At 40.6% G+C, this 25,930-nt stretch overlaps 1 protein-coding gene across 1 annotated transcript in view; it reads left to right on the forward strand.

Moving 5' to 3' along the window:
- Window positions 1–25,930, forward strand: part of cnnm2b (cyclin and CBS domain divalent metal cation transport mediator 2b) — a 44,617-nt gene that overhangs the window by 11,476 nt on the left and 7,211 nt on the right. The window contains exons 2-4 of the mRNA XM_030430345.1: window positions 19,084–19,227; window positions 22,424–22,561; window positions 25,186–25,355. Coding sequence (XP_030286205.1) covers window positions 19,084–19,227; window positions 22,424–22,561; window positions 25,186–25,355 — 452 coding nt within the window. The remainder of the gene's footprint in view (window positions 1–19,083; window positions 19,228–22,423; window positions 22,562–25,185; window positions 25,356–25,930) is intronic.

The raw sequence follows: 25,930 nt of genomic DNA on the forward strand, positions 1-25,930 counted from the left end.
TATTCTTTTGGAAGGGCCAAGGTGTTTGGTGCACATTATTTAGACCTCATAACTGACATGATAGGAGAGCTATCACCAAAACATCTGACTGAGACGGAGGAGAACCTTATATGCTTGTATTGGAGAAGGTTAATGCTTCATTGGGAACTAACTGCATTCTTTAAACATTTTTTAAAGTGAAAGATCTCTGAGTTGTCCATGTCGATCATCACATTACACATTCAGCTCTTGCTGTCCGAAGTGTTATTTGAATGGTCCAAGGCAGTCAAGAGTTTGGTGGCAAATCGCATGACTTTGAATGAAAATGTAATGAAGAATGCAATGAAAGGGAATTAAAGGTCATTCAATCAACTGTGAACGTCAAAAACCTTCCCCCAAAGCCAAAAAGCCCAAAACATGAATGTTGTCTTAATGGGATTGAGACAATTCTTCACAAATTCTTCACAAATTATTGCATTCTGTTTTTGCACAGCATCCAAACTTTTTGGGGAGTCATTAGGAATGAAATTGAATTTGCAATCTGGCCTGGTGCAATATCCAAATCGCAAGAAGCTACGATTTTTTTGTTAAAGTGAAATCTGTCTGAAATGTATTTTTAATTTGCTAGCGAGAGATCTGCCCCTGAAGGCAAGATGAGCAGCTGTCTTGTGTCCATCTGATTCAAGACTACATTCATGTTTTTGTGCTTTTTTTGTTGTTGCTTTTATTGCATTCTTAATTACACGTCCATTTAGAGTGATGAGCTCTGCCGTCAAAAAAGTCAGGCTGTTGTGTGAAACGCCATCAAAAATAGAATGCAATAATTTGTACAGAAGCAGTGTTTTACGGACAAGAATTTACAAAGTGTTCCTGAGATAGGGTGTGTGGCTTGGGCCGCATTCTGGAGCATCCTGCATCCTCTGCCCACATGTCGCTGCAAGGCTGAATTGCCAGTTCCCACAAGATTTACACTTCACATAACCACCTGCTTTGTTGTTAACTGCATCGACGACTAAATCAAAATGCCACCATACCTTTGATTTCTCTGCAGGGTAATGCGTCGTTTTTAAACCTCCCTCATGTCAGGTTTCCATCACGTCCTCCATCGTTAGCTAGCTAAAACAGTGCGAACGTTTGCCGCCTTGGAAGTAACAAATTGCGTTCAAAGCATTTACACATAAACAACAAACAGCAGCACTTAACGGGACGTATAGCCCCAGCACAGACAGTAGGTCCATCAGATATCATCAGTCATCACCTAATATCACTTATTTTTAGACTGTATTTTCACTTAAACAACTTGTCAATCAACATGACCAAACCCCCTCCGGACCTGGGCAGCATTTCTAATTTTTTTGTTAGAACCCAGTCTGGGTTAATATCCTTCGTACAATCAAAGTGGGAAACCTTGCACCATCCTCGCTTATGAATGACTAAATCTCTCAAAGATGCTCCTTTCAAACCCATTTTATGATACTATCACCTGCTACCAATCAACCTGTTTACCTGTGGATTGTTCCTCAACTTTCCCAGTCTTTTGTTGCCCCTGTCCTGACTTCTTTTAAATGTGTTACTGAAGTTAAAGCCCCAGTACTGACTTTTCATTTAGTGTTGATTTTGGCGGCCCCGCTGGACGAAAGCGGTAGTGTTTTGCCGGAATGGAGACTGCATTTCCCATGAGCTCTGGCGCCCACTGTCGTGAAGACGTTTGTCTGGCCGGCGCATGTAGATTTGTTTTGGAAACGTCGGAAAGACGACGGGACTTGCTTTGAAAACTTTTTTTTAGCAGCTACCTGCAGCGTGCATATGGACGAGGTAATGTGTCTATTTGTATTTCTACTTAATATAATATGCCGCCGGTGAAACAAAGTAATGCTGCTGTTGCACTGCAATTTCCCAGCTATATATATTACCCACGGTGCTACAGAGCTAGCGTTACAGCAAAGTCACAGTGATTGTGATGGATGTTTTGTTCTAAGTAAGAAACTGAATCATTTATAATGACAGAGGATATTACCGATGCATCGTTGCAGGCCGGCTGGGCTGATCACACAGCTGAAATGGATGCGTGATCTAAGACGTTTGTTGTCGTTTTCACGAGTGTAGTATCTAGAGCTTATCTAGTGGTAACGTTAGCCAGCTTTGTTGTAACAACATAAATTCATGTATTGCTGTAAACTACGTCCCGCATTACATTTCATAAATGAAATAAAATGTACAAATCTGTCTAGGAGGAATCGGGCAAATTCTGGATCCGACCCTCCCTTCAAGCCCCGCAACTCTCTCCATCTCTGGAAGGAATCGCCAATGTTTATCCGTGTTTTAGCCCTAGCTCGATCGGATTCCCTCTTGGCCTTTCTTTGGTCTTCGGTTCGAATTCTTTTTCTTTTCTTTGTCTCATTATCAGCCATGACAAAAGTTTTAGCTCGGTTAGCACTGGCTAGCGTAGCAACAAAACAGCTATGCCGTATCCTGAATGTCGTCAGTTCCGGTCTGACTGCCGTAAATCGTTTCGTCAGTGGTCCGACCCGACCAAGGCCTTTCAGAGGTATAGAATTAGACTACTTAGAAAAAGCGTATCTTCACGCTGATGGGCTCATTTGCTGTTGTAGGTAACAGAGACACATCAGCAGAAACCAGAGACTTTTCTATATCCAGTTAAAAACTCCGTACAGGGGCTTTAATAAAGTCAAACATTAAATATATTTTTTTTCTCTTTGTTTTCCACTTTCAATTGAGTATATTTAGAAATAAATTTTTTTTAAAAAAGATGAGCAATGATCACATTCTGTATTTGTATTCAGGCTCGTAAAAAGCCATGTTCTCTCGGTCTCTGATAAGAGGAAAACGTCACTGAAATGTTTGCCTTCACCACAGTTATGTCTTAAAGATATGATCGTGGTAATTTGGGTGTTGTGGGTTATGTCATTCTTATGAAATGAAGGGAAATTGCTGCTATTAGTGCCGCTGTGTGCTAATTTGGAGGAAGAGAAGAATGATGATGATGATGATGATGATGATGTGCTGCAGTGATCGTCTTGTCTTATTACCAGAGGCTAAAAAAAAATGTGCAGATCCTTACATCTCTCTCTCTCGCTCTCTCTCTCTCTCTCTCTCTCTCTCTCTGTCTCTCTCCCTGAAAATGCTGAGCTCATTCCCCTCACTGTAGCAGTCTCCCATGTTCGGTTAAGCTATTGAGCTCCAGAGGTATAGCGCAGCAGTAATAACTTCACTTTATGAAAGTCGTCCGTTTTGATTTACTGGCTTCTCTTTGACATTCCCCATGTCTCTGATGAACACTATCGGGCCTCGTACAGTGATGGGTCTGTCGATATGTCATTTATTTTTCAAACCAAGCACTCTTTCCCACCCGCAGTTAATTCTCCCTGCATTTGCAGTTATGCATACGTATGCACGACTCTATCTTTATGTCGTCTCTGTCTAACTTTGACTTGAGCAAAGGGGAAAATAAGGCCCATTCAGAGCTGTGCCTCAGAGAGGGACAGAAAGCCCTCCAGCTTGGTCAGCCTAGTAACCAGGCTCTGTGCAGCACACTCAGGGAAGCAGAGCCACTTGCTTGTGCAGCAAGTCCCATCCCCCTCCTCCCACATTCCCTCTCTCCCTCTTCTCTCCATATTGTCCTCTTGCCCATTTCCCTCAGTGTTATAAATTACAAACGACACAAACCTCCAGGCCTAATGCCCTGCCATGGACGCCTTCCAAGCTGCACTTTTTGGAGAGCCAAGAGGCTGGCTTCATTGATAACACCAGGCACACTGTCCGTCTCTCCATTTGCTGGCAGGAGGAAAAGCCCAAGACGGGCCCTTCACAGGCCCGAAAGACACCGGCGCTTTTTACAATCAGCTGATGGAGCCTACTTCTCTGAGACTTCAGCAGCTCATGTAAAACACATCAATAATAATGAATAGAACAACAAGAAGGATTGAGATTCCACACGTAATACTTATTCTTACATGGGTCTTCATGAATCACTTGGGTTCTAGATGTCCGTGGTCGATGAATCAGTCATTTTGGGGGACATTTGGAAAATTCTCACCCCACTTTTAAGTTTCTGAGAAATTGGCATGAGTCACTTGTAAGCAAAAGCCAATGGGCCATGTAGTGCTTGTGATCATTTTATTTCCCCACACTTCACAAGTAATATTAAAGCAACTGTAACTTTTTGACCATAAACTAACAGCTTCAGAATCACGTTGATGGTTCAGTGTCTTGTAACAGGGTGAATGGTGTCTCTGTCTCAGCCACTCTTCCCTCCTGTCACTTGTTTCTTCACTGTGTAACCTCAGTGAGAGGGTCGGATCACAGCGTTTCATACATGTTTATTTCAACATACAAGTTTTCAACACATAACACTGTTAAGACGTAATGAGTTTTGTTTGTAGTCAGCACTTACATTACATCTGGCACGTTGTTACAGACCTGGGATTTGTTTTTAGGACAGTGGTGTTGCACTCAAAAACTGTAGGGGGCACCAAATCACACAAAATGGCAGTTTCTACATAATGCTGCTTTAAAGGAAATAATCCACCTAAAACAGATCTCAACTGACAGCGTAAACATCTCTATATGACATAATATATCTTATATGTATATATATATATATATATATATATATATATATATATATATATATATATATATATATATACACATATATATACACATATATATACACATATATATATATATATATATATATATATATATATATATATATATATATATACATATATATATATATATATATATATATATATATATATATATATATATATATATATATAATGTAACAGTGGTTGAATGTAAAGTAGCTCTTTCTACTTCCCTGCAAATAATTGACATTACAGGTGTTACAAGAGGGTCTTCATTTGATTCATTTTTCTACCAATTGAAATTACAGATGTCCGGTACTTCTTTTTCAGGTATCTGAACTTTGTGTTCTTTTTTACAGCAGCCCTTTTGACATCAAATAGTAGGGTAAACACAATAGTTCACACCAATGGTACTGATTATGATGCTGTTCCACTCAGGTCAAACAGAGTCAAGGTGCTGCTATTGTACATGTTCACTAGAAAGTACCCGCTACACTAAATGGAACAGAACCTTGATTTATTGTCATTAATTAAACTTGTGTTTACCTCTATTTCATGTCAGCATGGCTGCTGTAAAGAGGTCTATACCATATATATTATTATTTCAGCCAAGGAGGTTATGTTTTCACCCTTTGTCCCATTGTTTTATGGTTGGTTTGTCAGCAGGATTACACAAAAACTACAGAACAGCATGGGTCACAGCACAGAATATAGCCTCAACTCTGTAGCGATGTTATTTAATGTCGCTTGCTGGTTATGGTTATTGGCTACCTAAAAAAAATCTTTTAAGCTACATACAGGTGTTCAAGATGCTGCTGGGAAGTAGCGCTGCCCCGTTTCTAATAAATAACGCATGTTAGGAAGTATCAGAGGTATTTGTGATACCGACCCTCTCACACTACAGGTACTGTAATCACTTGTCAACTCTCTGAAACCTTCTCTCTTGTAGTTTGGGGGTCATTATTGTCCCACTTTTACATAAAGCACATGTGGTGGTAACAGCTCACATGACAACTGTGACTCAGTTGGTCACAAATAAGTACACGGTCATATGTAAACAGGGGAAAAGCAGTTGGAATACATTGTTTTCACATTTTTTGAGCACCCCATCTCTCACTCAATAAGATAAAAACCGGATATCGGCTGTGCAGCTTTGTTTTAAATGCACAGATGCATTTTCAGGTCATTCAGTTCTCTTAGTATGCCTGCTCTTTTCCCTCTCTGGTGTCTCCCAGTGAACAGCAAGGGGGGGGGACTGCTAGTATTGCCCCACTATGGTGTGCAGGCCCCTGCCACTGCTCCAGCTGACCCTCCGGACCAAGATTGAAGCTCCAAGCCATAACCCCGTCCACAGCTGACCCTCCAGTTCCAATTATTATTCCTCTCCAGTCTGCCACCATTGCACATGGTGGTTTTATTGTGTGATTTTGCTGTGCTCATGTAGTACTTAAGTGAGATTAAGTCAGTCTATGTTAGTGGTGGTAGAAATTCATTTTTCCAAAATAATAGAAATAGCAATTCTATTCTAGGGTGGATTTTCCCTTTGAGGATAAGAATCGTAACACCTTTGAGGCAGTGAGTTAATTAGTAATCTTAGGGACTTGATGTTTATGGCCATTTTAGAGTTGTAGGGTCAAGATTTGAATTGTTTGAGCAGAATTATTTCACACCATTTCTTGTAAATGCATCAAGTGCATGTGTTATTGATTCACACAGTAACTCTGCAGCATTTTCATTAGCACAAACCTTATGCAGTAAAAGTGATGGACAAATGGATAGATTTCTTTCTCAGTTCTGATTGGTACTGCTCCTTCAAAATGCCAATATATCAATATATGTAGCTTTGAGCCACAGCTAATAGAGGTGACAGCCAGCCTTATACAATAAAACGCCATGACTAAGTAGCCATTATACAGGGAGTGCATGAGATGTAACCAAAACTAATATCAAGAGTTACATAGCTTCCACTGGAATGCAAAAACGAGCTCATATTCTTCTTATTCTGAGGTTTCATGCAGCCAGGTTATCATAATGTCAGTGATCAGTATTGGAAGCAGACTGATGATTCTGTGTGGATGGCTAATTTTATAAAAAAAAAAACACAGGAAGCGGGACGTCCTTGTAGGTTTCATGTTTTCCTCAACAACCCGCATACTCAAAGCTTATTGCACAAAGCACCGGAGCTTTTTAATGGACTACTTAGCTCATTCTAGCTTTAAGGATTTCGGCCCCGGCTAATTGTTTTTATTGAGGTATTAATTATGAGTTTTAAAGCTCCAAGTACTGCGTGCCAAAAATGTGTGTTTTCAGGTGTTTAATTAGCTCACTCGTTCTGTGTCAAAAGTGCGTCAAGTGATTCGGTTGCAGCATTGACGCCTCTATGTGACACATTATTGCTGCTGGTTGTGTGTTGATATTCACTGCCAAGTTTGTTGTTTGAGGTATTTTTAAAAACTTTTTTAACAGATATTTATTGCACTGTTTCCCATATAGTATCATATATTACTGTTGTGTCTTCATAAATTCATTTATATTATCTATGTAGCACTTTTAAACAGAGTGCATTGAAATTCTTTAGCTCCCAAATTGTGAAGTATTTCCCAGCAACACAGTACAAAAACGTGAGGGCTTCAAATCGAATCCCTCCGATTTGATTGGTTGGCTCAAAGGCAGACATGGCTCAGCAAATATGAGCAACACAGATATGTACTTCGCCTCCACCCACACATCAGGAGGCGGAGGAAGACATTTGAACGGGTGAGATTGGGTAGTCACCTAAGTTATAACTTATTTAATCAGTTTATACATATGACCGCCAAGCTTAAGATGAGTCATGGAAAATGATTTAATGTTTTCCGGGAGAATGATTTTAACATCGCTGGCAGAGGATTATCAAATGTTTATAAGAACATAGTTTTGTTTGACTCAAAATTTTAAAGGGGCACTATTTAGTTTCAGAGAAGAAATTCATACTGAGAATTTTAATATTTACAATATTAATAAGGTAATAATGCAAACTCAGAATTATTTTTTTTCATAACTGAATAAACAAGCTGTTCTCAGAGGAAAATAAGGTCCCAGAACACTGTTTGAAGCTAGAAAGGTGGCAGGGTCCGCCACATATAAACAGAGTAAAACAGTATGGAATTGTGTGTCCTTTAAGGTCAGTCTGTTTATTCAGTTTATTCAGTCGTGAAAACAAAGGCAATTTGTTTATTCAGTTTGTTTAGGCATAAAAAAATCTGAAATGTCGTCCCCAGAACTACACAGTGCACCTTTAAAGTTAAAGAGTATGATAGACAAGGTTCTGCTCTCATGGGTTTTGCTACTTTAAAACACCCACAGTTCTTGTCATCGTTGTGTGATGTGCTCACCATTCAGCAGTTGCAACACTCGCATAACAGAGCAGCACCTGACCACAGGCCCATTCATTTATCCCCACTGGTTTCCCATTGATGCCTCTCCTTATGACTGAGGCCCAAAGGAATCTCCACCCAGGGGACCTTTCAACAACAAACGCAGCCAGCTACGACAGCAAGCTGCTTCTCTGAATGAACAACAATGTCATTCCAGCAGTGTGCGTGTGTGTGGCTGTACTGTATATGTGTGTGTGTAGTGAAACACCACTGGCTAGTAGCAGCAGAGTGATCTTGTGACCAAGGCCCCTTAATGACGGTAAGGAGCTGTGAGCAGACTTAACTTCTCGGCATTACCCTGTTTAGTCCATATTGCGCTAACTGTATTGTCTGGCCCAAAGGCCAAGCAAGGGTAAAGGACCAAAGCATCAGTGACTAAACTGAAACCACAATTGCACAGAAATTCATCTTCTTTATGGTGTGTTTCACTGTATGCAGGTGACGACATTTCCCATAACCTCCTTTATAGAATACAACGCTCACTTATGTGCCATAAAGCATTCTCCGTTTGTGCTGTTAAGCTGCAATCACTTATAATTATATAATATCATTTTAATTATTGGATGTGCTATCATCAATGTGCTTATGATTTACATGTCTCAATCCATCAAAGATTTCCGAACAATTACAAACAGGCCCTCTAAGGCCTGTAGGAGTCATTTTAGTCCCCACACTGTATCTTCACATACATTTGTATTTGTATTTGGTGTCAGCAGTAAATGGTGTACCCATTTTGTGTCTCCATTGTAACGGTAGCAGTGAAATTAGATGTAATATTGCCAGGATGAGATGTGAACATTGTGAATATGAATAGGCATCCGGTCTGTCATCTGTAATTCATTGTGTCTGCTTGTCAAAGACTGTTTGGCTTTATCTTCTTTACTCTGTCTGAGCAGTGTATGTCTGCGTGTGTGCAACTGTGTGTCTGTGTGTGTCTGTTTCCCAGCTGTCTTGCTAGATTGCCCGTGAGTAACAGACCATCCATGTAACTCAAAGTAATTGTCAGCGTCCCTCTCTACCCTGAGACTATGAACCCCTGTTTGTTTACATCTATACTGCGTGTCAACAAAGAAATGAAGTGGTGTGACATAAGACATAAGGATCTCTTTCTTCATCGGGTTGAGCATTGCTCTGCATAGATCGGTAGAGAATGACTACGACTACAATCAGAGCTTTAAAGCGGTTGGTGAGAATGTTGTGAAGGGGAGAGCACAAACATTGTGACACAAATGTTGCCATGCCAGCCTTTTTTGGCACAATAGACCAATTTTGTCCTATTCCCTTTACCTATTCAACTGGCCCATCTGGCCCAGAAGCAGCCTCCGAGGGGCACAGTATAGACACAGGAAGGCTCTGCAGCGCGTGAGTCAAAACAACCAAGAACATCATTGCTAGCCATCTACAGAGCATCAGAGCCCAAAGGACACTAAAAGACAACACCCACCCCAGCCACAGTCTGTTCACCCTGCTGCCATCTGGCAAAACATACAGAAGTATCTGTTGCGTACCACCAGACTACAGAGCAGCTTCATTGCTCATTCTGTGAGACTCCTTAATTTGTCAGTCCACCATAGAAAAAACGTTTTCTTGAGTAGCATAAAGGGATTACAACTCACAAGAGTTCCTCTTCAACATCGATCACGCAGGATGTAATGATCAGGCATCTTTCACAAATCTTTATCAAGTGTTGCGATTCTGACCGCACTTTGTAGCTTTCAAGAACATCTGGCTAGACAGTCACAAGTCGGCTCGCCGAAAAATATGTCTCTATATCAACCCCTAAAACATATAAATGACGATGAAGATGTTTTTTATAGACTGCTAGAAAAAATTTACCCATCGCCATTATCTGCTTTTAAAATCTGGCCTAATTGAATTTGTTATGAAGAGACCTGCCCTGGGTTAAAGCACTGGAAAGCACAATTTCTCACTACTTCACCTATGAAGCAAGATGCATGTAAGAGAGGATGTCTTGAATTATCAAAGCTCCGGCAACACTTTCAGTATTCAGAAAGACTAAATGGAACTCCTGTGTTTCAAAGTTGATGAACATTATGGCTATTATTAATGAAAGCATAGTTATGGAACACTCTGCCTCGCTCATGTTGTTGTATTATTTCCCCTGACCTTAAATAGACTGATATCTCAGAGTCAAGTTGTTCCATAAAGTTGTCTTTGTGTGCTTTCAAAGGCATCTAGAGAGAAGGTACCTGATCTCCTCTTCCATGGAAGAGCCGTCCCATTAATGAAGTCTGATGCTGCTGTTAACGCGCGCCATGTTGCCTTCTTGTAGTGTTCATGTTCTGAAGGGAAATGTAGGCCTTTAAACCTGTAATCATCAGAGGGGACAGTTTCCACACAGTGTCTTGCACATAGTAAAGGCTTGTCGGCAGGTGCGTAAGATCAAAAAATAGCAACTAAGAGGAAATCAAAGAATCCCTTAAACCCCTTTAATTGTTCCAGTGACGTCACTCGCAGGATTTCCTCAGAATGTTACCAGACCTCTCTGGAGCAGCAGCCTCGCTTCCTTTTTAAGTGCCTGATTAAGACTGATATGTTTCCTTGTTTATATTCATTTTATGAATGCCTCACAAGGCATTTCATTTATCTTAGTTATCTGTAATACTTGTGACACTCACACACACAAACATACAGACTGAAGCACATTCCACTTCTGTCTCCTGATAATACAGTCCGAGACACAGAATGATGATGTGATTTTCCTGCATGTGTGTTCAGACTAAATGTTTATGTAAATGAAGCTCTAAATAGTCGACTTGTTACCAGCATCGGGGTTTTGCCCATGTCAGTGGAAAAATGGGTCAGAATGGCTGGAAACTTTCACTGGAGGTAGATTTAGAAGAAAGACTGTCCAATGGGTTCCCATCACCCTAACATTGCACTATATTTGTCAGTGCTCAAATATTTGGAAAAATAGGGGGAGAGCAGGACAGGGAGGGGGGCAATGATGAGTGTCCACAACAGATACTGACCCCTCATACTCCCACCCCAACTCTCCGAGCCTTACGTGCCTATTTATAGGGGAAAATTGCGCTATGGAAAAATATGACAAAGCTGCATTCCATAAATAAGCTGGGAATGGTGGAAAAGAGCACACGGCTCGGTCTCTGAAGGCCTGAGTGGAGGTTCTCAGGCTTGGCTTTGGATTACGGATGAATGGATGGATGGATAGACAGACAGACAGACAGATAGATGGATGATTGTTGGTTTGGCCCCAGTGCAGCTATCAAGAGCTTGAGTGCTTTTAGTGTGGTACTTGTCAATCTGCAGAGTAAAATGGGCTCATTGAAAATATTGGTGTATCCTCAGTTAAGTTTTTTCCACAGTTTTTTATTACTGTGGTGACACTTGGCAGACTGGTCATTAAAAGTTGTGTTGACTTATGCCTTCAAGTATTATTTTCCCACATTTTATATCTATGCCAACCAGGCCTTTAGCCACCACTGGGAGAACAGGTCACGTTCTGAATTACAGGACCTGAAGTCTAGTTTACATTTTATCATTTAAATGTATACATGCTGGGACTATTAAGGATTTGACCTGTACTTACAGTCACGATAGCAGCAATACTTGAATGACAGTGTCGGCCGGCAAGCTCCAACACTTCAGGTGGAAATATATCAACTGATTTCACATGGATTCAGTGATGGAATGTAACTAAGTACATTTAAGTGCTGTACTTAAGTACAATTTTTGAGTATTTCCATACTCCTACTTATACCTCCATATTGTACTTTTATTCTGCTACATTTATTTAAATACTAGTTACTCTGAGGTACAACATTTTTAAATGTATTTGTTTCAGAAAAATGTTGAATATCAGCTAGGTCAATAATTGGTAGACCCATTGAATACAGTATATGTAGATATATGCACAATTTACTTTAACTTGTACATCAGATAAGACTTTTACGCAAGTACTATATGGGTATGGAGTAGGCTACTATAGTACTCGTATGGGTGATCTCACTTATATCAAATTAATGCTTTAACGCGACATCTTTACTTTTACTCAAGTATGACCTTGGAGTGCTTCATGGCATTCCATGAAAGCTTGTAGACATTCATGGTCCCCAGATGATGACATGTACTGATGTTGGTTATCCCCTGACTTTGCACGTAGTGCTAACAGGTTAACATTGTTGTTTTCATGCCTCCGCTCCCCTGATAGCCTTGGCTGAGGGCATTATGATTTCAGGTTGTCCCTTCTATTCTTGTGAACGCGATATCACAGGAACAACTTGGAATTTCTCATAAATTGGCACAAATGTCCGCCTGTACTCAAGGATACATCGATTAGGCTTTGGTGGTCAAAGGTCAAGGTTACAGTGACCTCATGTCATCCCATTCTTGTAAACATAACATCTCCAATCACATTGAGGGAATTTCTTCAAACTTGGTGCAAGAGTTCCACTTTGACACAAGGGAAGCGGATTAGATTTAGATGTTCAATGGTCGAAATCACTGTGACCTCAAAAAAGATATTTTGGTCATCACTCAACAATTCATGAGATGATTACAACATTTTTACACACATTTCTTATAAGATAAAATGATGATGTGATTACATTTTATACCCAAAAGGTCAAAGGTCATCGTGACATCGTAAGCTAATCCCTGGCCATTATTCAACACCAGAGCTCAGGAACAGCAACTTGACTGGTGCGTGTAGGTATACAATCGTGAGGCCGAAATTCAAGTCAAGTGAAATGTCGTCTAATGCCAAATTTAGGACTGATGATTGAAGGTCTTCCATTAAACTTCAGCTGTGCTTTTTGTTGCTAATTACCATACTAACACTTCAAATATGATGAACATGGTAAACAATGTACCTGCCTAATGTCAGCATGTTGGCATCGACACAGAGCGCATGTTAGCATGTTGTGCTTAGCATTTAGCTCACACCGCTCTGTGCAGCCTCACAGAGCAGCATCTGTAGATTTGTTGTCTTTTTGGCACATTTTGATTTAGATTTTTTCAGGCTAAGAACATGAATACATCAGTTTCACAAATATCTGCTTTAGAATTCAATTCAAAGAAAATCAACAGAAAAAATATACCTGCTAAACAATTAAAGAATACTCAGATCAGCAGGGATGTGGAGCTGTGAAGTAGATTCTCATCATTTTGCTCACAAGTGAACCAATATGTTGTGCCCCTGACTGATTAAGCACTTCCTGGTACCTTAGTCATCGGCTGCTTTGTTGTTAAGGGAAACAAAATAATCCTCGTCCGTGTGTGTGTGAGTGCATTTTTGTGTGTGTGTGTTTGTGTGTGTGTGTGATTGTCTTTACTTCACCCAATTACAAAAGTAAACTAAATCTGCCATTTACAGTTCTAATGACACGCTTTTTTCTCAGAAATGTTATAGAAATCGGACACGGGAGCTTTTTAATGACCATTTCAGTTTTGTGGCCCGAGAAAAAAAACATGCTTCCTTAATGGATGAAATTGAAAGTGAATTGACCCCCGACCCCGATGTGTGCAGTGTGCCTGTGTGCTGGAATACCCAGCATGCATTCAGCCTCAGCCCAGCTAGACGGCCCCAGATGTCAGGCAGCAGTGGTGGCTTATAGGACCCCAGACGACTGGTCTTTGCAAGGACACGCTCTCCCCGTGGCCTGCTTCCAAGTTCCAGGCTCCAGTGGGTCCAGAGGGTCAGCCTTCCCGCTCTACCTCCAGCCCCCCACACCCCCCCTCACAAAACCCACTGCCATAACAGCAGCTAAGGAGCTATGAATAAACAGGCTGTCATTGTCTGGTAATATATTTACGGAAGACAGAAGCTGCATTTTTTCTGTCGCTTGTGTGGTATTTTGTCTTTGTGGGAAACTGGAAAGTATGCACTCATCTTGTGGGACAGCGAGACAAAACGATGTGGAGTCGAGCTACTGTGTGAAAGACGACGTGTGTGTGCGTGTGTCTGTGTTTGTGTGTAACATGGAGAGAGACAGAAATAGACTTTTGATAGACTGTAGACGGTACTAGAAGAGGAGAAAATGGGTACAGTACTTGTAAATTGACACCTTTTAGATAATTTGCTCGGCTAACCAAGCAGACTGTGGAGAGTGTGATTTTGTTTCAATCCAATTTTTGTACGCTGCTTCAGACATCTGCAAACACATGTTAATGCATCTAGAGCAAGAACATATGCTGTATGACCCTGTGAAGTTTTGCGAGGTTCGACAGATAGTCAGCTTTTACTGAATGATTCTGAGCTCTTGTGTCTGTTCTTCTCAGTATGACAAGTAATATTCATAATATCTGCTATAGTCTGATATGTGATCTATAGTTAACAGATTGTCAGATTGCCAGAACCCCTGACATATATTAGACTAGGTTTTAAGGTTTAAAAGTTACATAATGTTGCATTAATTAAAATAAAAATTTAAAATTAAAATAAATACAACCCTCAGTCACTGACATTCTGATTCACACAGGACTGATGTTATCACATGACCTCTGTGTTTGGTGAATAATGGAAGGAAATATACGGTGGAATTTTTACTTTACAAATTATGGACATGGCACCATAAAAACTAAAGGCGTTTCCTGCTCATTCTCTAAGGGATAGTGGTAAAGACGTCCTCTGCAATTATTTGAAATTACTTGTTGGGATTCCTCCTCTGGGAACCATAAATGTCTCCATAAATTTTAGTGCCAATCTCAGTTGATCAATATTGTTATTACAATATAACCCATTGGGAACATGAATGAACCCATTGGTAGTAATTCAGACTCATCATGTGGTAGCCATGAACATCTGTTCCAAATGTTTTAGCAATCCATAAAGTGAATATATTTCACAATGTAAGTAATCCATTTGAGCCAGTCAAAAAGTCAGGGGATCAACAGAGTCAATAGGCTTCATCAACTTGAAACCATGAATGTGTGCACAAAATTTGGTCTACCTAATAATTGATATATTTCACAGTAGCCCCATTCACACTGCCCTTTGCATGCGGGGATCCTGCGCCAATTCTCTGCATCCTCCTCTGTGTGAAAGTTTCAGATGCGGCGAGGGGGGAAATTTCGCTCCGGCGCTGATCCATCTCTAGAGGTAGTGTCTGGGCCGTATCAGGGATGTGTTGATTGTACAGTCTGATAACTACACAGGTCCTTCACTCAACTTATTAAAGAGAAATTTCCAACAAAGCAACGTTACATGACCAAACAACTGTAACGTAGTAACTGTAACTGTCTTTGTCTTATTTGAGGGAAAAAATACCACAGCTGTACGTGGAGAAGCATCTGTCCTCCTGTCTGTCCTCCCGCCCGTCCTACCAACTCTTCGTCACAGTTCTGCCCGAAAAACAGCGTCTGTCACCGGCAAAAAACTTTAACTCACCGAGTGTTTTGTGTTGAAAAAAACCCACCACGACCACCAGCCCTCCAGACCGAGACTTCAGTGAACTTCCCCAGGAAAACAGCCTCCATCCCCGCCAGTGACAGAGTCCGAAAGCTTGCAGCTTAAAAAAACGTAACTGTCACTATCCACGGGTTTAGATTGACGGGGGGACACCCAGGAAACACATTGAAAACACACCGACGTCATCATCATGACGTGTACCATCATGCCTCTTTAGGAGCCGTAGTGTCGGCTTTCTGTGTGAATTACACGGAAAGGCGGAGATGCTTCACTCTGTGTGAATCAACATCGACGGAGAATTGGTGAACCACCGCTGCGGAGATATGCGGCGTCGCTGTGTAAAAAGGGTTACCAATACAAAGTGCTCATTCAACCGACCAAGTGACCAACATTGCCATTTCAGCCACAGTACAAGCGTGAGCATAATATTTACTTGAAACATCAACAGCCACCAGTTAAATATAACTGAAGTGACTTCCATAGAAAATCTACAGAATAGTATAAAGGGAACAGTGGGTGTCTGATTTCCCCTGTGACGTCTTTTCTCTGGAATTGATTAAATCAAGAGAAACACTACTTAACTTAACTAAACATGCTCTTCCCTCTCGTTATTAAACTGTTGACCTGTGTGGCCTCTGTTAAAGCTCCTACAGGGGGTCATCTCTAATAGTTAACCCTGAGTACACTCTGTAGATAGAGGTGATGGAAAGTGGACAAACATCACGATGGGATTAGTTTAACTTGTCAAACAAGTGAGCTGTGCTATAACATTTGTGTGTTTAGTGTGTGTGAGCACATGGCTGCTCCAAGAGCAGAGCAGATACTGTGTTGATCTCGGCGGTGTCCTCCACCTCTAATCAGTTGGCTCACACAAAGGTCAGAGGTCGGGCCTCGTTTTGTGTCAGAAGGGTAAGGATATGTTGACACACATTCCCATTGGTTGGTCCTTGTCCTCTGATAAAGCCGAACCTGTCTTTCCCATTCATGCGGCTTGGACACAATAATAAAAAAGTTGAATACTACATTGTTGCAAAAGATATTTAATCATCACAACACCCAGTTTTTGTTCAGACTACATCAAACAGTTGTTGATTTAACTTTAAATTGAAGAGGCTGTGGTGTTGTTGGGTTACATTGTCTTATACAGTAAATGTTCCTGTTGTTTAGTCCATTATGTAGCTGTATTTCTTTGGGAAATTAAATATTCAGGGTCTGAGGCTATTGTTTAAAAATGCTGTTGATTCTTGAGCATGACGGGTAATCCTTGAATTTGGGGATAACCTTAAGTCAACTTACAACCTATCTCTGCAATGCAAATATATAATTTAATAATTTACCTGGAAGTGACTGTGGTTGCTGTTATTGTTGTTGTTGTTGTTGTTGTTGTTGTTGTTGTTGTTGTTAGTGTGACGTCAAGCTGATTCGGCCTATAAACATCAGCATGTTAGCTCAGTTTAGTATAAAGAATAGAAACAAGAGAAATCAGCAGCCTGGTTCTCTCCAAAGGTTCAAAATTCTGCCTCTGTTACTTCTAAAGCCCACTGACTTAACATTACATGTTATATCTTGTTTGTTTATTTGATTTCTGGAGTTTTAAAACCACAACATGTCCGTTTTATACTTTTTTCTACCGAATGATCAAATAAGGTATGGTATGGTATAAAAACCAAACGAACAGTGTCACCCTGTTATAACTCTCATGTTAAAAACACCAAGGTGTAGGACTGAACAGGGGGAATGCTGTCTTCAGTATCGCTGCACCCATCATGCCGACTACTTCTTTAAACTAAAGCCAAGCCTTTGTATCATAAAGCATTTTTAAAGAGCTTTTTGCAGAACTTCTCAAACTGTTTTTATTTGTGCACACATGGGCTTGTATATATGTGTACATAAATGTGTCTAACTTTATATATATATATATAAATGTATTCTTTTTGTGGGTCATTTGGTTTTACTTGCTAAAATAACTGGGAGAGAGAAATTGTGTATTTTCCAAATAGCCATACTATTCCTTTAAATAAGAAGACACATACATCAGGGTGTGTATTTTTAGATAAAATTAACTCACCTCTCTTGGCCAGTTTCAAAATGTTGACGTTCAATTCAAGTCACACTTAATACTATAATATTTAGGTGACGCTAGGAACAACAATCTAGAAACCTAAATTTGGATGCTTTGTTTGTAAACCCTGTGTGTGAGTGGAGTGGATGCCATTAAAGAGAAGGAAGTGAGCATTGATCTGTTTCGCTGTGCTGTGCTGGCCACTCCATTTGCCTTTTCCCTCTCTGGGCAGTTTATAGTAATTGCTTGCTCAAGGACTTCTGAGGCCTGATTGCCATAACCCACTGAGGCTCCATTTGTGTTTGTCCTAGTTAAACCCAACCCTTAGTGATAAGGAGACATGCACAAGATGTCACTGATGTCTAAAGAGAAACGTGAACACAACACTTGGCTTGGGCACAGTGAAAATGTGACTTGAATATAACCGGACGTTTGCAGCCTCTTTGTGATGGTGGATTTCTGCTGTGTACATTATTAATACCTCACTTTTGGGATCTCACCCGGCCAAACGTTTAGGTGTAACCTGAGTATGTTTCTTGAAAGCATCACTTCTGCGTCTGATGCTCACAACATTCTCACGTTCAGACTCTCCGGCTCTGTACCCTGCACATCAGCGTGCTGTCATAGTGCTGCGAGGAGGCAGTGAGCTGCAGTGCAATAAAACACTCGGGGTGATCAGCCCTTGGTCCTTTCAGCCTGCACCAAAGCGGCCAACATTAGCTGAAACAGCATCCGAGCACTGACTCAGTGATGTACCAGTGTTCTCCAAAAATAAACGCACACACACGCGCACCTGCACCCATACACTCGTGCACTCTGACACACGTGCATGCACACGAGCACACTGACGTCCTCCATTATTTACAGCCAGGTGTATCTGCATGCAAACGGCCCATTTCGAGACAATCTGATCACACAGCGGAGGCTTCGCCCGGTCTGTTCCTTCACTCGGTGAGAATATCGCCAGGGCGGAATGGAAACTTCATTTTGCAGGGGCTAATATTAGCCCGGGCCTCTGGAAAATTCCTTTTAAATGATCACAAGCTGAGAAAAGGCAAAGAATTTGTTTAGCGTTTTGCTTGACAGTATTCTGTGCATACACGGCAGTTTGTTTCTTTCTCATTTTTTTTTTTCAGATGGTACTGCTCACAGGAGGGTCCTGGGAACGCAGATGTGGAGGGAGGGAGGGCTGAGGGGAACCGTGTGATGAAATTTAGAAGTGTTTGACTGTCAGTCTGTCTGTCTCTCTGGCTGTTTGAGTCTCTAACATTTGAACTACCATGTGCTGCATCCCTGGTTATTCTAAAGAACAGTTAGCCCTTCAGATCACCTGCTCTGTGTGTCACCTGCTCTGTGTTATTCAGACTGCACCCTAAGTGTTACAACAGCCACAACACTATCTGACTTAAGTGATTTATTATTCCTATTTCTCAACATAAAATACTGTCTATACATTTATTTTTCCTGTGATAAATTGATGTGGATCAAATTGGAAATGCCCGTGTGTGTCCCTGCCTGTTTGGTCCCTCATACCCCCATCGCCGCCTCACCTACATTTACCTCTCTTTATCATTATATGACCCTAACTTTATAACCTGTCTTTGTGCATGTATTTTTTGCTAGGAAAATCCCACCTGGCCATAGTTCAGAGGGTGAACAATGAGGGAGAGGGAGACCCTTTCTACGAGGTTCTTGGTATTGTCACCTTGGAGGACGTGATCGAAGAAATCATCAAGTCAGAGATCCTGGACGAGACAGACCTGTACAGTAGGTTTCCCTTTCAAAACCCATAACCCTGTAGGACCTCAAGGTGTTTCCATACTATCACAGTGAGAGCTACTGAGACTTTGTAAAGCCTTTTACTCAATATTATAAATATTTGGTCATGACATTGTTAAATTTGAATCTGTGAAGTCTTAATTGCCACTGTTATTGTATTTTTGGTTTTGTCAAAGAGTTACACACGACACTGGGGAAGTCCATTGATGTTACAAATCTTTAAAGGTGCACTACGCATGTTTACGGAAGACATTTTTTTATCAGAAGACAAAGATCTTTATTGACTGACTTTTTTATGTCCAAACAATCTGAATAAACAAACTGACCTTCAAGGACAACACAGTTTCATACTGTTTCACTTTGTTTATATGTGGCGGACCCTGCCACCTTTCTCACTTCAAACAGTGTTGTATTTTCCTCTGAGAACAGCCTGGTTATTCAGTCATGGAAAAAATAAAGATTTGTTTGTATTATTACCTCGTTAATCTGTAAATATAACAATTCTGAGTTTCTGCAGAACTACACAGAGCCCCTTCAAACCTACCACTGAAACTAATATTGTTTCTTTCCTTCATACTCGCTCTTACCTGTTGGCAAAATGTTGATTCACCCAGTTCACTCCAATAACCATTTCCCTACAATCAGATCCGATACATTATATAACCTACCTAACTCACTCATATTCATAACTTTATAAATTCCTTCAATGCATTACAAATCATTTACAAATCTATCTGGAAAACGGGGCGCCCCAGTAGCTCACTTGGTAGAGTGTGCGACCCCTGTACAGAGGCCCTGTCCTCAAAGGGGTTCAAGTCCAGCCTGTGGCTCTTTGCTGCATGTCATCTCTTTCTAATTCCATTTCCTGTCTTCTCTCAAGTTGTCCTGTCGATAAAGCCATGAAAAAGGCCACAAAAATACTTCATTATGTTATCTTGAAAATGTAAGTTTGATATCTACAGACACCCTGAAAATCTGTGACCAGAAATTGATCCAAGCCACTGAGCTCTGTTTCATTTCGACCATTGAAACCGACTTAATATGAGTCTAATGAATGGGGCAATAAGATATAATTGCAGATAATATTAAAAAACCCTTACAATTAAATAATTGTGAATATCCTCGCATGAATGACTTGATAAAGCTGTCTACCTCACTGACGTACAGTCTTATATTGATATCCTGATTTATTTTGAAGTGTCTAAGCCTGTCACCTTGGCTGAAAGTGTGGTTTGCACATTGTATCGCCCACAAAAACAAGTTAAATCAGATGTGGGTAAATACTATGGATTCCACCATTACCACCATTCCTTTATGTGTGCAGAAAGATCTTATGAATCATAATTACTTCTTTAAGTTTGATTGTTTTTAACTAAAATACCTAACTGTGATGCAGTGAAAATATGTATTCACTAACAATGGAAGGGAATCCAGTATGTGTTGGTGCAATTTTAGTTTTTATTTGAAAGTTTTAAGAATAGTTTGTGGATTGTTGGGATGATATCATGAAATGCAATTATGTTGACAGAATAATCATGACTAAATATACATTTTTGTAAACTTGCAGGGGCTTTCAAATTGGTGTCATGGTATCTAAGGGTGTAACTGTACGTCATGGCACAACAAACGTGAAAAAGATAGCATGGTGCTGAAAATGTATTAACATTTTGGCTCAATTCGATCAGCTGTTAACAACATCATGACATTGTGAAAGCTGTTACTCATAGTGATCAACTCACACAGAAATATGCCCTGACCATGTTTCCCTCAGCTCTATGGAGTGTGTTACCTTCTTTCAGGGCATTGTTTTGGTTTAACAGCCTTTAAATTCTGCTTTCCTTAAGATCCCCTTTGCATCAGGCAGCTGTTTCCAGTAAAAAAAAAAGCTCTGATAAACCTACTTTACACTAACAGCTCAGCACCATACAGCAGTCATACTAAGTTTAGCAATTAGCTGATGAAGCTAGTGGAGCAATTGACAGAATATTTGGGTTTACTCTGATTTAACAAATGCAATTGTGGCATCCCTGTGCCGTCAGTAAGCAGCAGCTCCTCGCCACATCATCAACGAAAGTCCAGCCAATCAAATTAGAATACATGACACATGTCCGTGTGGCATTCATAGCTTGTTCAGTTGTCCCAAGTAGACAAAAACAACGATCAATAAACGCTTTGAACTGACTTCCATTAACATTGACCTGTCAGACATTAGCATTCCCGAGGAGTTGTGTTTGTATCGACAAATGTTATCCAATATTATCTCTCTTTGTAGACCTAGTCTGCTCTCCACCAGCTCCTGAGAAAATATCTCCCCCTTTAGCACTTAAATGCTCACCGACTTTGTCCATCTGCTGGTGCCGGCTGAGCAGGTAGCATACAGTTGTTTTTTATAGACTTGTTGCTGAAAACAACTGCCTGCTTTATCATTGCTCGCTACTGTGAGCTCAGAGATCAAGTTGCATGGCAGGAAAACCAAAACAACGCGCTGAAAGATGCCAAAGGAGGAAGATCTGACAGGAATTTTGTTTACATCGCTATGAGTGACCTCTTTCACATTACACAAAGATAATTGTTTATATAAAAAAAGGATTATAGCAGCATTGAAATTGGCTTGTTTCAAGTTTAAATCAATTGATGTGATATTATCATGATGTTATCCTTCAGTTCGACATAAATAACTGTTAACAGATTGTTATTTGTGTTGTGCACCAAATCCTACAACATAATGCAACTTTTAAAAAGTAACAGTGTAAGTTTTTGTTCGGATTTTACTTCTAGAGGAGTGTAAACCATTAATTTTACGCCTTCTTCAAACTATTTTTCATGTATCATATCAAACTGTGATCTTGCCTGTACTGTTACACCTCCCATGGTATCAGTAATGGCCTGCAGACAGGGACTACGTGCTAGTCTATTTATTGCTCTTATACATATGGCTTTAAGTAATGCTAAGAATGTGGTAAGCTAACAATGTAGCCCCCTATAGCTCACTTTTAGTTCTGAGAAGGACACCACAGCTACATTTCAGGAAAAAGCAATAAGCTTTGGGTAACTCAAGTTTAGTCACCCTGTGACCCGGGAGGACTCGCTCAATATTTGTGGAGTGGCGAGGATCGTCCTTATCCTGTGGCACAGAAAGTTTCAGTTTGTGTCTTACGCTCGACTTTTCATTTTCCCTCCTCAGCTGACAACAAGACGAAGAAGAAAATCACCCATCGGGAAAGGAAGCAGGATTTCTCAGCCTTCAAGCCTACCGACAATGAAATGAAGGTTAAAATATCACCTCAGCTTCTGCTGGCTACCCTGCGTTTCCTAGCAACAGGCAAGTGGGCTGCGTTGCTGCTTGACTTCCCCCAGTGTGCCCTCAGCCCCTCACTGTGGGGAAAGAGTGTGTGTGTGTGTGTGTGTGTGTGTGTGTGTGTGTGTGTGTGTGTGTGTGTGTGTGAGAGAGTGAGAGCTGTTTGTGTGTGCATGTGCCCGTGCAGCCTTTGAGTTTTGGGCAAGAGGGTGTAGGGAGGAGTGAGTATGTGTGTAGAATGAGTATCTGTTGTTTGTGTGTGTGAGGGAATGAGTTGTGTGAGGACTCACAACAAGGGTGTTGGTGTGCGTGTGTTTGTGTGGAGGTGGAAGGCCTCTCGGGAGCGCGGCACGGGATGTCTGTGCAGACTGCGCATGGATCCCAAAAAAAAAAAAGGGGGGGGGGGGGGACGCAGGCGTCTATTTGCTTGCGTGTCATGCACTGAAGGTTACATGTTGGGATCTTAGCTCACAGCTTTAAAAACACCACCCTGTTTGCTTACACTCGTTCCTCAGTGACATCACGTCCAGCATTTTTGGCCTATGGTCGGGGTTCTCACACAAGTCGGCATACTTAGTGTAAAATGTGAAATATTTTACCCGCTTTCCCTTGGGAAATGGATTTCTGAACAGGCTGCAAAATATCCAAGTACTACTACAGCAGCGGGAGCAGCAGCAGCCTCATCGCAGATGGATTTGCTTCAGAACTTTGACCTAGCAGCTAAGCATTGATTAAGTTCCTCTAAAGGCTATTAGGGAGTTTAGTTCCTGGTGGTGGAGCCAGCAGCCAGCTGACACATATCACCGCCACTGAGTTGAAGGAGCTGATTGGCTGATTAGATGGCTGAAGCAGGCCAGTCACAATCTTGATACAGTGTTTAAAAGTTAAACGTGAGTTTTTGGTCTGGTTTGTGTGTTCACTCAGACAGACGCAGTAACAGCATCAAACTAAGGCTGCACAGAATATTTTAATTATTGGTCACTCCAGCAAATCTTTAGATGTAGATCATTTAATTCATATTGCCCAGAATAACCATCACAAATCAGCTTCAAAGGGCTTTACAATCAATACAACACACAAGACCCGCTATACTTTGAAGGTAAAATGTTTTTATGTAACAGAAGCCTGAGAAGGAGCAGAGGAGAAGAGATCCATCTTCCAGAACCCTTAATAGCAATAAGATAGTGAAATTACAATACAGAGAAAAATGTTGGGCCTCAAGCAAAAGGTTTCTAGTATCAGTTGTTCCAGGTTGGACTCTCTTTATTGCACAAACTTAAAAAAACGAATGGGAATGAAAGTCCCCTGGTCATGAGAATGTTAATGAGATTTTATCATTAGCATAATCAATGCCCCACTTGGCTTATGAAGGTAATCGTTTTCCAGGGGTGGGACAAAATATCGACGCAGCAATATATCATATCGTTTCCTTTTGCGACACAATCATTGATACACTGCCGCAAAATATCTGTATTTTAATTAAAACATACAGGTGCCCTAGACAGATTCCCCTGACAATTTGACCTATTAGAGTCAGTACTTTGTGACTCGTTGTGGTGTAAACTTTAGTGAGCCGTAGTTGCATCCTTCCTGGAAATATTTGAACTCTTCAACTGTTCGCTTTAAGTGTGTTGCCTGTTTATGGCTGTCTTACATTGAAATGATGGCGCACGTGGACAGTTGACAGGCTGCAGGTCATGTCATATTCTGTGAAATGCAGGAAATAAATACATAATTCCTGCACCTAGCACTTTTAAGGAATATTTTATATTCTTCAGTTAAACAGATATCATAATGCATCGTTAGATGATACTCTCGCAATGTATCAATTATTATATAATCTCTGTATTATGTTAATTATATTAATGTTATAACATAATGGTGCTCGCATCGTATCTCGAGTTACTCCGTAATTCCCACCCTTACTTGTTTCGCTGTGTTAACAGTTTAATTCACAAAAATGAAAAGAAAGAGTAAAATACATTTCACACCTCAAAACTAAAGTCCTTTCAGTCTGCGGAGGGAACTGAATCATAAAACATTAGTAGACGGCTACATCTGCCAGAATTCTATCATCAGCACTAACAAAGTTAGAACAGAAGATGTTCACCTGGATAAGAACGACTACTGACCTGTAGCACTGTAGTAACTTGTCAGTCCAAAATACTTCAGTAAACTCAGAAAATGAAAAAGGTTGAACATTGTATTGTTGTCAGACCGCCCAGTAAGCTATGATGAAGATATGATAAGCAGAATATGAGGCATTAGAGTTACTTATTTGTATTTTAATTGATTGATTTATTTTCATATTTAAACTCCACAGGCATTCAGATTGTGGCACTGTCACTCTGAGCCCACTTGATCCTGTACTTTCTGTTCGACAGGTCTAGACAACTCCAGATTTTTGTTTGTACAAAAGAGGAAATTCTTGAGTATCAGAAAATGTATGAATGCCACAAGACAGACTGTTTGTAAGAATGTATTAGATCTATTTTGTTGGACATCATCAAATTACTAAAAAAAAAAATCATAAAATGGTCATAGAAATGATCACTTAAGTATATTTCCGCATAAATCAGCTCCAAAGACTAGCGTCTGTTGGGCTACCATTCATGTCTCCCTCTCTGTCCCTCTGTGTTTTTCTTCAGAGGTCGAGCCGTTTGCACCGGTGCAAATGTCAGAAAAGATACTGCTGCGCTTGTTGAAGCACCCCAACGTCATCCAGGAGCTGAAATACGACGAGAAGAACAAGCGGGCGGCGGAGCACTACCTCTTCCACAGGAACAAGCCAGTGGATTATTTCATCCTCATACTGCAGGTGTGTGGACACAGTCAGGTACAAAGTGAAGAACATATCACAAGTTTAATGTTCAACAGCCTAGCAACTACTGATTCTACTCCTGACATTTAAAACAATATTCTGCACAACGTTTACGTCACTTACTGAAGAACAATACAAGTATTTGTGCCCCAAACGAACTACGCTTTATATTTCACTAGAAATATTAGAAAAGGAACACGGCTGTTAGTATGTCGAGCTATTGTTTTCCTTGATCCTGCAGTTTTTCACAGTATAGTCATCCATCTAACGGAGCTGTGCTGCAGGTTTGTTCCCACAGGGGCCACGTATCCTAGAAAGGTATGCATGGTATGATTGTACTGCAAAGCGGTGTGGATTAAAGCAAGCAACAATACCACAGATAAAAAACTCATTAGTGCTAAAAATGTCTGGCCCAACAGACAGATTTCTACAAATATATACTAAAGAATGTGGTCAGTATAAAGAAGACGATGTACTGCACTGATTGAACACTATTGCCAGTTTTAACTGAAAACAGCACAGATAGAAACAGTGAAATATTCTGTATGTATTTCACTGTTTTTTAATCACCC

The sequence above is a fragment of the Sparus aurata genome, chromosome 1, assembly GCF_900880675.1.
Source record: "Sparus aurata chromosome 1, fSpaAur1.1, whole genome shotgun sequence".
Taxonomy (NCBI): Eukaryota; Metazoa; Chordata; class Actinopteri; order Spariformes; family Sparidae; genus Sparus; species Sparus aurata.